Source organism: Notolepis coatsorum (genome assembly GCF_963971535.1).
Source record: "Notolepis coatsorum genome assembly, chromosome: 17".
Classification (NCBI taxonomy): domain Eukaryota; kingdom Metazoa; phylum Chordata; class Actinopteri; order Aulopiformes; family Paralepididae; genus Notolepis; species Notolepis coatsorum.
Genome location: NC_140181.1, coordinates 99981918 through 99995502, shown reverse-complemented (window position 1 = coordinate 99995502; position 13585 = coordinate 99981918). Strand labels below are relative to the sequence as shown.

The 13585-nt window shown below is 38.9% G+C and overlaps 1 protein-coding gene across 1 annotated transcript in view; it reads right to left on the bottom strand.

Annotated features, from left to right (window-relative positions):
- Positions 1–13585, bottom strand: part of LOC311244170 (immunoglobulin-like and fibronectin type III domain-containing protein 1) — a gene marked incomplete at both ends in the record, with an annotated part of 80343 nt that overhangs the window by 53754 nt on the left and 13004 nt on the right. The window contains 4 exons of the mRNA XM_084333577.1: positions 2444–2716; positions 3706–3865; positions 5804–5917; positions 9705–9894. Coding sequence (XP_084189703.1) covers positions 2444–2716; positions 3706–3865; positions 5804–5917; positions 9705–9894 — 737 coding nt within the window. The remainder of the gene's footprint in view (positions 1–2443; positions 2717–3705; positions 3866–5803; positions 5918–9704; positions 9895–13585) is intronic.

Below are 13585 nucleotides of genomic sequence, written 5' to 3'. Positions count from 1 at the left end.
CTCACGTCATATCAAGCGTAAACCTCGTTCCCAGTTTTATCTCCGTGAGATAAAGCCTGGTAAAGAACTACGGCCGAAAGTGTCTATGGGGTTGAATTCCCGGTGTATGTACTTCCCCTGGAAGCTGCCTCCGAACGGACCAATCACGACACGGTGTTCATGAAAATATATTGTGCACTTCACACGTTTCTATAATTGTTTTGTCGAAAATGTCCGCTGATAACTCTAATTTTTCTTGGTTAGAGATTTACGAGTGTCTGCTTCGTTCTTTGTTTCGCTGGGGACTATAAACAGATCTGGGCTGACCAGAACCGGAAAGCCTGTAGCCAGTACTTCCTGTACTTCCGTTTACACACTTTAGGAGGCATATCTTGTCCAGCCTATATATCAAACGTAATTCCTATTGGCCCTCAGCGTTAACTCTCGCCATGGAAGCACCAGGTGTGATAGTCTCATGTACTTTTGGCTTCGTAAACGCAGCTGTGTTTACTGTAGACGTACAATGAGGGGCGAATTCACAAAGAGATTGTGCAGCTTTTTCTGACGCAATGCCTGTGCAAATAGCCCCAAAAGAAACCTTGCTATTCACAGAGCACGCGCAAAAAGCAAAATACCATGCTAACTGCGTTGCCATCATCATCATCAGCGTCTTTGTGTGTCTGTGCTATTTGTGGGTATTTAAATGACGTAATATGGGCGGAAAATGTGCCCATTTCTATGCAAAAACACTCAAATTCACAAAGATCAGCGCTAATTGCCGCGCAGTGACAATATTTGCGTCTTCAGAGAATTGGTGGTAACTAAGCACATTAGTGGCTAGTGTCTCCGGTGATCCGCTGGGTTAGGTAATAATCACAATAAAGAGAATAGAATCCGCACACTCATATCCATATCCGTATAACGTTTCGTCAGGTCTATGAGGAGTAGACGCTGGAAACACGAAATATTCCTGAATCTGAAATTATTTTCACTGGCATAACTTCGGCCGAAAGATTCAGCACCATGGACAGGTCTGCTCAAACTCATTTATTTTTGGATGACATGACAAACGATTTGGTACCATCTGGGAGGCCAAATTCTAGATGTGATTTTTCTTATTCCTATACACCCCTAGATTGTGTTTTGATATGATAGACAGTTTAGTTTTGTAGCTCATTAGTGGTTAACGAAAACTGAGTTTTCACTAAATAAGTCTCCTGCCATAGTCGACCTTCCTACGCTGAGCTATATGGTAACTTTCGTGCACCTACCGCATAATACCTCCGCAAAAATTAGGCATTCACCTGTAGGTGCACAAAAGTTACTATATAGCTCAGCATAGGAATAGAAGGTCTGATCTCTGGGTTTATCTCTGTGTGTTCAGCACTCAGGTGCATAAAAACGTGATAATGGTCATGTCTCTACTACCCCCACAACCCGACGTACGAGCAAATCTATGAAGGGGAGAAAGATATGGCAGGATACTTATTTTGAGAAAACTTGTTAACCACTAATAAGCTACAAAACCAAACTGTCTATCATATCAACACACAATCTAGGCATGTATAGGAATTAAAAAGAAAATCACATCTATAATTTTCCCACCCAATTGGTACCAAAAGATTTTTGGCCCAAGGACTAGAAAAGCTACAGTATTGATTTGTCAGGACTTCCAATTTGCGATCAGAGAATTGAAGCTTCTATTTTGGGTTAGGGTTAGGGTCCTAGGACATGCATACTGTTGCATCGGCAGTATTTATACTATTATACCACATCAGGGGCAACTTGCACTCAGCTGCTCTGTGAGCCAACAGCGCTACCAGATATCAGGTGCAAATTGCACTCCGTGAGCCAACAGCACTGCTAGATATCAGGAGCAAATTGCACACTGTATGGGCGTGTTTGCGCTAGTATATAATTCATGCAATATCTTTAGTGAATAGGTCCTTATTAAGACGGAGCAAATAGCAGCCGCATTCCATTCTTTGTGAATTCGCCCCTGAGTGTATTGTACTGTGATCTGGGAGTGGTGGAAGATTAATATCATTTAGTTTTTGATTGCCCCTTGTACACTGATTTGAGGAGGGCTTTATTTGAGAAAATTCAATTTGTAAATCCGGATTTGTTTTGGCAGTCTGAGAGTTGTATGTTGAGGTGTCTTTTTGTGGAGGAGATCTTCAGTTTTGCAGGATTTTTGGAGAAAGCATGGCACTTGAGACAAAACACACTATATCCTTTCTTTGTTTACATACATTGTTTACAGCTTGTTATATTACGTTTTATTTTGTTTTCTTTTTTTTGTGGCCATCTTGGTCTATATAACTTATTGTCAATGTCAAGTATACTATTATATACTTATTGTTTATGTGTCTTGTAAGCCCATATGGGCTGGGCATACACCTGTATGTAAGACATGAAAATAAAAAACATCAAATTAAATCAAATCAAATGTACTGTACGTTACCTTCCACAACCAGCCAGGCACTGCAGGTGTGTATTCCAGCCAGAGCAGCATAGATGCCTTTGTCCAGCTGGCTACAGTCATTGATCCGCAGTCTGTGGATCAGCTTGTCCTCTGATACGGTGATGCAGTACTTCTCTCCGTCCTCCAGGGGGGTGTTCTTGCCCATCCACTTGATCCTGGTCTGTGGATGTGATAGGACACACTCAAAGAGGGCGTCCTCTCTCTCTCTGGCCTTGACCTCCTGGATCTTGACAACAAAGTCTACATTGGGAACTGTGGATGGAATATCATGAAGAATTAGAAAAAACAAAGATTAACACCGATTTAGGATACCATTACATTCAGGAATACACATTTTTATGACAGAGGACAGAGAACAAACAGTATTTCAATATTTGTGAATGATCTCCCAGAGCTAGAAATCAGAGATCCGAGTCTAATTTGCGATGTCATACATCATGGAGCTGCTCCAATTTAAATTAATGGGAGACACACTTTATAGACTTAAACTATGTACAGTACAGTGTATCTACATTTTTATTTCCAAAGAACTTCACTTCATATTAGAGTAGTTCTATCAGCCCCTGCACCAGAAGATAAACACACACTGACTGATTTGACTGTACGTTGCTGTGATATCATGGGACTAGCATGGCGGGACCGACTCCTTTCTGTTGTTTCTGGGTATGGGAGATAGTAATAAGTGTTTACTAATTGTGGCATACACTGTAATAATACCTTAGGGAACAGCCCCACTAATCTATCACAAAACAAGGAGAGAACAGACAGAAGATATTGCTCTCCGTTTGGTTTGTTTATTAATTAGAACCTGACATAATCATACAGTACATTCCCCAAAACAACAGCTTGCCAGGCGAATGGTGATGTAGCAGTTCAAAAGTTAGTCCTGTCAGAACCATGACATCCCTCACAATGGACACAAATCTGGCAGAGACGGACACATCATCAGCCCCGTCCCGACAAATGAACACTGCTCATCGGAAAATAATTAAGAACAGATGTAGATGGGCAGACAGAACCGATAATTGTGGCCGAACCACCTTAGTCATATTAGTGTTTCAGAGTGAAGATTTGGTAGCATTCCCCCATTTAAACCACAAGTTACTGTGTCTGGTTTCAGACTCTGTGGATTACTTGAGGTATAAAATACTGACCAATCACAAATGAACACAATTAATTTTTTTCCCTCCAGTAGCGATAGTAACTGAGTTTGAACCTCTCTATAGTTTCTTTGAGCTTACTTTTGAAGTCTGTAGAGAAGACGTTGACTTCTTCAACGTCCACCTGGTACAACCCGGCGTCTTCTGGGCAAAGGTCCCCGATGTTAAAGACAAGCTTCTTCCCGACACACTTCAGGCTGTGCTTCTTGGATTCTTCGTTGTAGGGGACCATCACACCGTCCTGTGAAGGGTTACAACCAAAGCTATGAACCGTTTCACTGGAATTATGTCGCTAGGGAAACCGTTTGGACCCAAATATGTACTTCCTAGCAAACATTGCAACAGGTTAAAAAAGAATCTTGGGTCCTTTTAGAAGGTAATTGTTGTCACTTTGAAGCCGTCTATATAGGTACCAAAAAACGATGTTGATTGGATTGCTGCCAATACCAATGATGAGTGGGCAGGTAGGCTACTTATAAGATTTATTCTCTTCCTGCTCCTTTTGCCCATGGTATAACTGGATTTATGTTTCTGTATGAAAACTGTATGATTTATTACTTCCATGTCGCAAATAAAACTCTGAATCTGATGAGTATCCCAAATAAGAAAATCTGAGATACACAAATGTGTATTAATGATTATGAAAATGGATATATAGCAAAATGATGTCAGTAATCTTGAATCACAGAGACATAGATGAAATGTCTAGTGTAGTGATGCAGTGGTAAAAGACAGTATGGGCTCCAGCCAGTAGATACAAATAATGGTAATAATCACCAATTATATTGTACACACAAAATTAACATATCTCAAGCTCTGCCCTCTTTTTTGATCCTCCAATCACAACTGTTGGGACAAACAACAGTCATGATTGGAGGATCCAGAAAGGAGATCTGGGTTTGAGATAGGTGAGTTATATGCACAATACGATATTATTAAGTTTAATTTCCAAAAAAAAACACGTAAAACAAAACACCTACCTTATAACACAACTTGCATCACATTGACAACTCAACGTACAATACTACTCTCATCTATAATTATCCATACTTTGAATTACAATCATCAAGGTTTATAACAGCATAACAAGGTGGGTAAAGAGATGAACTATAACTATAGATTTACCCTCTACCCTCAAATCATTGATCTCCATAACATCAGTGATAGAATGCTTGATTTAAAATAAAACAGTCGGAGAAACATTCCAAGCTAAATTATGAGCATGACTGTATATTGTAGTTAGCAATTTTTTTTGGCAAAAATGCATGTGTTTGTGAAGTACTGAGCTAACAACTGGATAAAGGAGACTTGGATTATACCGTGCAATACGTTTGAGAGTTTGTAAATGGATGTTTTGATGTAAATCACCAGTATAGCTTCAATTCATCGAGAACAGCTACCATTTTTGGGAGATTGGAAACCCTTGGACACTGAGCGATGTGTGACGCAGCAGATTTCCTCTTTCAAAAGCACTAAACAACAACTACTGAACAGTGAATAATGTAAATGGATGATAAAGACGACAATGATGGATAAAGTTGTCAGATGAGAGACTAGGGCTGTACCGAATGTCATTTTTTTATTTTATTTTTTACATTCGTAGCTTCTATTGACGTTTTTATGTCTGTCGTCATATTTTATGACATAATCATACAAAAGAAATCCTCAAACTAAATCCTCAATTTGAATAAAGTGATTAATCTGATTAAATAGTCTTTAATTTTTTTTTTATCTACTTTAATGAATATAACTCATCAGTTTCGTCAACATAAATAATCCAATAAGGGCACGGTTGGTACGAAAGTGATGGTGATGTCTTGATGGAGCGCCGAGTGCCAAGCGGATGCAGATAGATTACATAATTTATGATAAATGTTTTATAAAAAAATGTATGATGAGTCATATAATAGTATAATACTATAATATTAGTGTAGCCTAATCTTTATCTGCAATTGTGAAGAAAAACCCCATTGGTTTAAACAGAATGAATACACATACAAAAAGAAAATATATATAAAAGAATATATTAAAGATCAAATGTTGATTTAGAATTTGAATGGCAACGTTATGAACGAAGCTTCAAACGATTCGGTACAGGCCTATACGAGAGACTTAGAGAGAGAAGGGACGTTTGGTTTCACACGGAATGTAGAAAAACCAGCTGATGGTGTCGTCTCACCTTGTAGAGGAGAATTCTAGAGGTCGGATCCTTGAGCTCCATTTCTAGCTCAAAGGATGCTGAGCCATCTCCTTTAACATCAATATGCTTTAGGTTACTGATGTAGTCTACATACTGATGGAGAGGAGGACACCATGCAGAGAGGATGGGGAGGAGGAACACGGGAGGAGGCATGAAGAGGACGAGAGAGACATTAGTTAGAGAAGAACAACAGGAGCGGAGAAGAAGAGCTCTTTCAGGAAACATTCAAGTTTTTCTTTTTGAATGTTTTCTAAACTAAGTGTAACCCTCGCACTACCACACTACAGAAGGTGAACCATTTCACTACCACACTACAGACGGTTAAAGTGTGGTAGTGAAATGGTTCACCTTCTGTAGCGTGGTTGTGAACGGGTTAACCCTTTGTTGTGTGGCAGTGACGGGGTTAACCTTCTGTATTGTCACAGTGAAAGGGTTAACCCTTTGGTAGTGTGTTGGTGAAAGGGTTAACGTTCTTAGAATGTTATCGCCTTTCACAGCTTTCAACAGGCCCCCCAGTCATAGAGAAACAACTATAGAGGAGACATTTTGCTATTGATGGAGTGGGATAAAGAAAAAGCAGCCATGTTACCTGGGTAAACTATTCTCAAACCACGCCATTATGTATACCGCACCTGTGTATACTGTATACTTACTTACTCATAGTATATATTTCGATTCTAGTGTTTATTGTAACCGTATTTATTGTAATGCATAAGATAACTGATTGGGCATACAGACCCTCTGCAGCACCTTTGATTACACTGCCTACTTGCTCATAATGTGTATATTCATAGTTAATTATAATGTTTACACTGCCTATTTTTACTTTTCTACTGTACTATAATTTTATTGCCTGTATTATGTATTCTACTATTACCCTGCCCATACCTTTACCTCCCTTCACCCCCTCCCCCATGCTGCTATGATGCCTGGATTTCCCCAAGGGGATCAATAAAGGAATATCTTATCTTAAATCATTGATCTCCATAAACAGTAGGGATGTCCGATATTATCGGACTACCGATATTGGCATACAAATGTGATATCGGAAAATATCGGTATCTGTTTAAAAAAAAATATATATATATATATATATTTTTTTTTTTACATTTATTTAACCTTTATTTACCCAGGCAAGCAAGTAAGAACAAATTATTATTTTATGTATTGTCAAAGTATGCATAATGTTGTGTTAATTACACGACAAGAGATATGTAATGATAATTACCTGAAATTATTCCTTTTTTTTGGGGGGGGGGGGACCCTGCATATATCGGTATCGGTTGATATCGGTATCGGAAATTAAGAGTTGGACAATATCGGTATATCGGTATCGGTAAAAAAGCCAATATCGAGCATCCCTAATAAACAGCCAGTATTGTTTCATCAGCGATATAATGCTTGATTTAAAATGAAACGGTGTTTGTGAGCTAGGTAAAGGAGACTTACCGCACGACACGTTTGAGAGTTTGTAAATGGATGGTTTGCTGTTAAATGTAAATCACCATAGCTTCTACTTTCACTAAAGATCTTGAATCATGAATTCAAGGCATCACAGGGTGATTGATATACAAATGGTAATTATTTTGGGTGAAGTACACTTTAGTTTTAAGTGAGTGAACAATGGACCACCTAGAAAATCATTACACAAAGAAAAAAGGTTCTTGTGGCAAGAAAATTCATTTAAATTGTAATTCCACATCAGCTCATCTGTAGAAAATGTATTCCAGTAACATTATTTGGATAAAAGCGTCAGCTAAATTACTAAATGTAAATGTGAAATGTAAATATTTCCAAATATTATAGACGCCTTAAGTTAGGTGCGGTTACAAATATAATGAAATGCATTATAATGTAAAGGTTTATGTAAAAATAGGAGAAGTATAAGTATACTAGTATACTACTTTTCATAGATTATAATGACAGAAATCTATTAATATTTCCAGGAGGTTTTAATATAAATTCTCTGCTCATTGTATGCCTGTCTATAATTATGCCAATTCTATGCACATTTTATGCCTGTCTATTTTGTGTCTACATCACTGCTGTAAAGCACTTTGGGCTGCAATTCTTGTATGAAAGGTGCTATACAAATAAAGATTATTATTATTATTATTATTATTATTATTATTATTATTATTATTATTATTATTATTATTATTATTATTATTATTATTATTATTATTATTATTATTATTATTATTATTATTATTATTATTATTATGAATCTTATTATTACTTTTCTCATTGGTTTAGAATTGTACCCAGGTAGGATAGCTGCTATATGGTTCCATCCCAGAATGGCAATTCATTATGACACATATGTCACATCTACTGTTCTACATCTATGGCCCCAGTAGCCATTGAACGCTGGAACGTTCCATTCTCAATAATCCTAATCTCATGTGTGAGATTGCAAACCTGAAAGGGTTAACGACTCTTAAAGGAACATGACAACTTTTTGGGAAGTTCGCTTATTTGTCATCTACCCTGGAGTTAGACAAGCAGATACATACCCTTTTCTTCTCTGTGCATGCATTAGGCTTAGGGAACAGCAGCATCGTTAGCCTATCTTAGCGTCATTCACTGGAAGTATGTGTGCCAGTGTAGCCTAGTTCCCAACAGTCACGAAATACACTTCAAATACAACTTCAAAACTTTCCTGTAAACATGTTGTGACCTGTGTATTTACTGTGTAAAAAACATGTTTATAGGAACGTTTTGGAATCGTATTTGGAGTGTATTGGGGGTGACTGGAACTAGGCTACACTGGCACACCTACTTCCAGTGAATGACGCTAAGCTAGGCTAACAGTGCGGCTGTTCCCTAAGCCTAATGCATGCACAGAGAAGAAAATGGTATGTATCTGCGTGTCTAACTCCAGGGTAGATGGCAAATAAGCAAGTTTCCCAAAAAGTTGGTGTGTTCCTTTAACTCTTGTTTTCATCAAATAGTTATTGTTTGATTTCAAATGCAGTGAATTAGCGAGCTAATTCCAGTCAACGACTGCATTTGGACTATCAAGTAACTATCGTGATGTCACACAGTTTGGCAAATGTAGAAGACATGAAGAATGAACATGAACAACAATATGGATGATGAGGTAGGAGGTTATCAAATTGTATATCACAACACAGATTCCTTATGGAGTTGGAATCATGCTCATAATAATGATAAATTCCTCAATAGAGGCCGTGCATGGCATGTTTGTGTCTGTTTTCCAACATAGCAACCATTGTTTTGTGGCAAAGGAAGAGACAATGGTTGCTATGTGCAAAACAACGGATGCTATGTGTTGAGAAATATATCAACAAAAACAATAATTTGGTGACTTATTGTTTGTGTCTGTCTTCCAACATGGCTGCCTGTAACATAGCCACCATTGTTTTGTGGCAAAGGAAGAGACAATGGTTGCTATGTGCAAAACAACGGTTGCTATGTGTTATATACGTATATCAACAAAAACAATCATTTGGTGACTTCTTACTGGATCTTGTAAACAAGTACAAGAGTAGAACAGTGATGTCATGCTTTGTCAGTGTTTTACCTACTGCACAGAAACTAAGACTTTTCTTTTGAAAATGGTTACCAATGGTTACAGGCAGCCATCCTGGAGGAAAGAGAACGACACACACATTCCCTGCATGGCCTCTGGGTGTCTAAATGAAGGTAGCTTAACCCTTTCATTGTGACAATACAGAAGGTTAGCCCTTTACTATCACACAACCGACGGTGATGCTCCATCATTAGCATCATTAGCTCCGCATCGGTTGTGTGATAGTAAAGGGTTAACCTTCTGTCGTGTGGCAGTGAAAGGGTTAATTTCAAACATATACAGTAGCAGACGATTGTTTTGGGAACGTTCTGTCCGTGATCAAACCTTGGATATCTCTTCCTCCCTCTCCTGCTTCTTCTCTTCAAGTTTCTTGAGGATCACACGCAAGTCTTTGACACCGTATTCAGCACAGAGGCGCTCGTAATCCTTCCTATCCGCGCTCATGATGATGTCCCAGAACTTTTCATCGATCCCCGTTCCCTCTTCCTTGACCTCTGGGGTATCCCCCATCTTGCTAAGAGCGCAAGACAAAACAATGCTTGTTATTAAACAGTCTGAGACAGTTATTGAAAAGCACAGTTTTATTTAGGCAATAATTGGCTGGTCAGATGGTTGTCAAGGTCAAGTTTATTAGTCTGTCCCAAACTGGGCGATTCATGTTACAGCAGATAAATAGGAGCTCCAAAAAAACACAGCAAACATACATAACAAGAAGAACACAGACAGACATGTACAGTACATGGTCGCAGGATCAGATCATGACAGTCAACCACAACCATCCACCCACCCATTGTTATAGATGTATTGGGGGAAATTTGGGGAGTTAGGCATGAGAGGAGGCAAGCGGAAGCCCCTGGCCTGGGGCCCCCCGGAAATGAGCTCCCAGATTCATCGTATACGTCAATATGTTATACATGATATAAGGGGCGGGGCCAGGTAACCAGGTGGGAGGGAGGGGGTGATTCAGATAGGATGATAGGAGGATGAGACAGGGGGGTGGGGGGGAAAGGAGGGGCCGAGGGAGGGTGACTAGAAGGAGGGGGGGTGAGACAGGAATCAGGGTTCGCACAAGGTCCTTGAAGTGCTTGATTCAAGCCAGGCCTGGAATTCCTTGAAAACAGCCAATTTTTTTTAAAGGTGCTTAAAAACTCCTTGAAATTCAAATCAACCATTCGCATTTAAAGTTTTGTTCATCCATGATAAAATTGTTCTGAATCAAGAAATACATTTTATTTATTTAAAGTGTAACTAATTGTCGGAAATAGGTTTTAAGCCATAAATATTGTATCAGATTTATTTTCTATAAAAAACTGCATTTAAAAGTGAATTGTATCCTTTTAAATGCCTTTTTTAAATGGAAAAATAGTGCTTAGAAAAGTACTTGAAAGTCCTTGAATTTCATTTTGCAATGTCTGTGGCAACCCTGAAGAATAGTTAGGAAGGTAGGATAGGGGTGGGAAAGGTATTCAAGGTAGATACAATAGAATATAATAGAATATGAAAGGAATAATATTCCTTTCATATTCTATTATATTCTATTGTATTTCAAATACTGCACTTTAATTTCAAGCGGAAAAATAATCTTTCCATTAAGAACTGACAATCAGGGAATTTAAACATTGTTGACATTGTTTTTTTCTGTTTATTTTAAAGGGGAACTATCTTATAAATGGCCTTTTTCAGTGTTTAGCATGGTTTCCTAGCTATGTGGACTTATATTAATATGATCTATGTCTCTAATTCTCATATTGGCGCATTCTTCCAATTCTCCTCTCACAATATTCACCCTCACTGAACTGAGTCATCTGAAAATGTGCTGATTTGTGATGTCAGAGAGACTCAGCTGCATAATAATGTGGCAGTCGATGTGGCTAGGGTTACAGTGGTTGGAGCCCAGGCTCAAAACGGCTTAAGATCTTGAGGTAGAAAAATGCTGTTTTTGAGTACAAAACAATGAATTAAAAAAAAAATTAAATTACAGAGGTGTTCCATAAACTCACAGGAATTGTGTAAAAGTGCCCAAATAGTGAAAGAAATAGTAAAATAGTTCCCCTTTAAAGAAAGGAATGTCTAGTGCTGGTTGAGCATATGCATATTATATGCATTATATGCATATTATGGCTGGAGTTCTTATCTGTCTACATTTATTTAGACTAACATTATTTTGAATATTGAGTGCAAGTTGTGCAACACAGTAATTGTGAAACGGTGGTGGATTAACATAATTCACACACGGAACTGTCTATGGGTTGGGCGTCCGCACGGACCATTTAGCGTGTGGTACCTTCGTTCTCCACTCTACCGACAGTGGAAGTTGAGTGGAGGCGAATCAAGTTGATACCATGCAGTGGGAAAGCGGCAATAGTCCCGGTTGGAGTTAGTAAACACAATGTTAGCCTTCTTGGATGTTGAATAAACGTCATTGTCTTTCGCCACCCCGCCTCAGACTCCCATTTCATCCTCTGCTAGCTACGGTAACATTTCATTGATGTCTGATAATGATTTCACTGGCTGTATTGGAGCTAGCAGGCTACCAACGTGCGTTGTACTTGTAGTGTAGCATCACAAACCGTGCTAATGTTATGGCAAGTTGTATAGGCCTATGTAATGTTAATGCCAAATGTTTTAATGTCGTAATGAAGATTGATTTATATTGCGCTTGCCATTTCCACGCACGTTCTACAAACTGACAGCACCTGCTGCTGCAGCGGGCGCTTCACCTCTCCGTGCCAAATGAAGACAATATTTTATTTTTTGCCTCCCCTGAACCGAACAATACCCACACGCGCCGAACCGTGGAGGTCGTGCCGAACGGTGTACGGTTCGAATGCATACCGCTCCACCCCTAATAACTATATATATATATATATTATAGCTATGAATGCAATACTATGGCTCATTTGACATCGAGTATCTATCGTTCAAGATGTGAAAAAGGAATAATTTTTCCATCCATACATTCCCGTTTTATACCGTGGTGAATATAAGTATGGTGTTCGAGCGGTTTAGGGTAATTCCTGGGAAGCTAGTAATAGGCTGTGACGCATATTATACTTAATCCATTGGCATTTCGTCCCTATACACGCTGTCAAGCTACAATAAAAAATTCAAATGCATATGATCGGTATATTATGTTCTGATTAATTGATTGTCAATAACAGCATTCGTTAGTACAACAGCATAAGCTGATCAGGGTGATGGCTATGAAAACAAGGCACAATCAAGCTGAAATTGACGTTAAATTGCTCTTACCTGTGGCCGGTGAGATTCCAAAAAGAATATTCCAATTATTTGATTGCCATCTAGTCGTGGCTCCATTTGGGCCACGACATAACCCACCACAGCATAATGAATCGGGGGTCCCGAAAACTATTCAATGCGATCGGGTAAAGCCCTTGGTCCAGGGCCCTCATTTATCAACAATTCTTAGAAAGTGTTCTATTTTCGTTCTTTTTTTTTAAAACTTTATTTTTTAGCGTTTATCGCTTTTCTGGTCAAGCAAGACCGACAGAAACAGGTTGAAATGGGATGTAGAGCAGGGGAAGACATTCTGAGAAATGACGGCGGGTCCGGGAATCGAACTCATGTCCCCCAGATCCGTGACGAGCACTGTTTTCCCCGACGCAGAAATAGCGCCGAGATATGCGGTGAGCTACGGGAGCTCCCCTATTTTCGTTCTTAAGCAAAGAATTTAGAATGTGTGTACGTACAGAAAAATCTGGATTTATCACACGTGCGTACACAGGTTCTACGCACACTCTGTGTTGATAAATATCACTTGATCTAGGCTCCATGCTCGTGCACGGTTTTACGTATTTGCATATAGAACCGCCCGTAATTAACCATATATGGTAATGAACACCCCCATGAAATGTGGAAAAGTGGACTAAACCGAGCAAACGCCTGGGAGAAATACGCGACAGGCTGACAGAGACATGTACACGTACGGTGATGTCGGATATGATATCTATTAACTAAAGACCATTGCTGCCTGGGCAGCGCAAACACTAATAAAGACCGTAAGACCGTTAACCACTGTTTGCCATTGGTGTCATTAATAACCATGCTGGAATATGACTGCTTTTTCTTCGTTTTGTTCGATTAATACCCAGGGATTAAAGTTCTCCGTCAATTTCATTCCAAATCGTGACGGATTTTCCGTAAATGTTCTACCTGCATGATTTGTAGAGGCATACAATCTATTT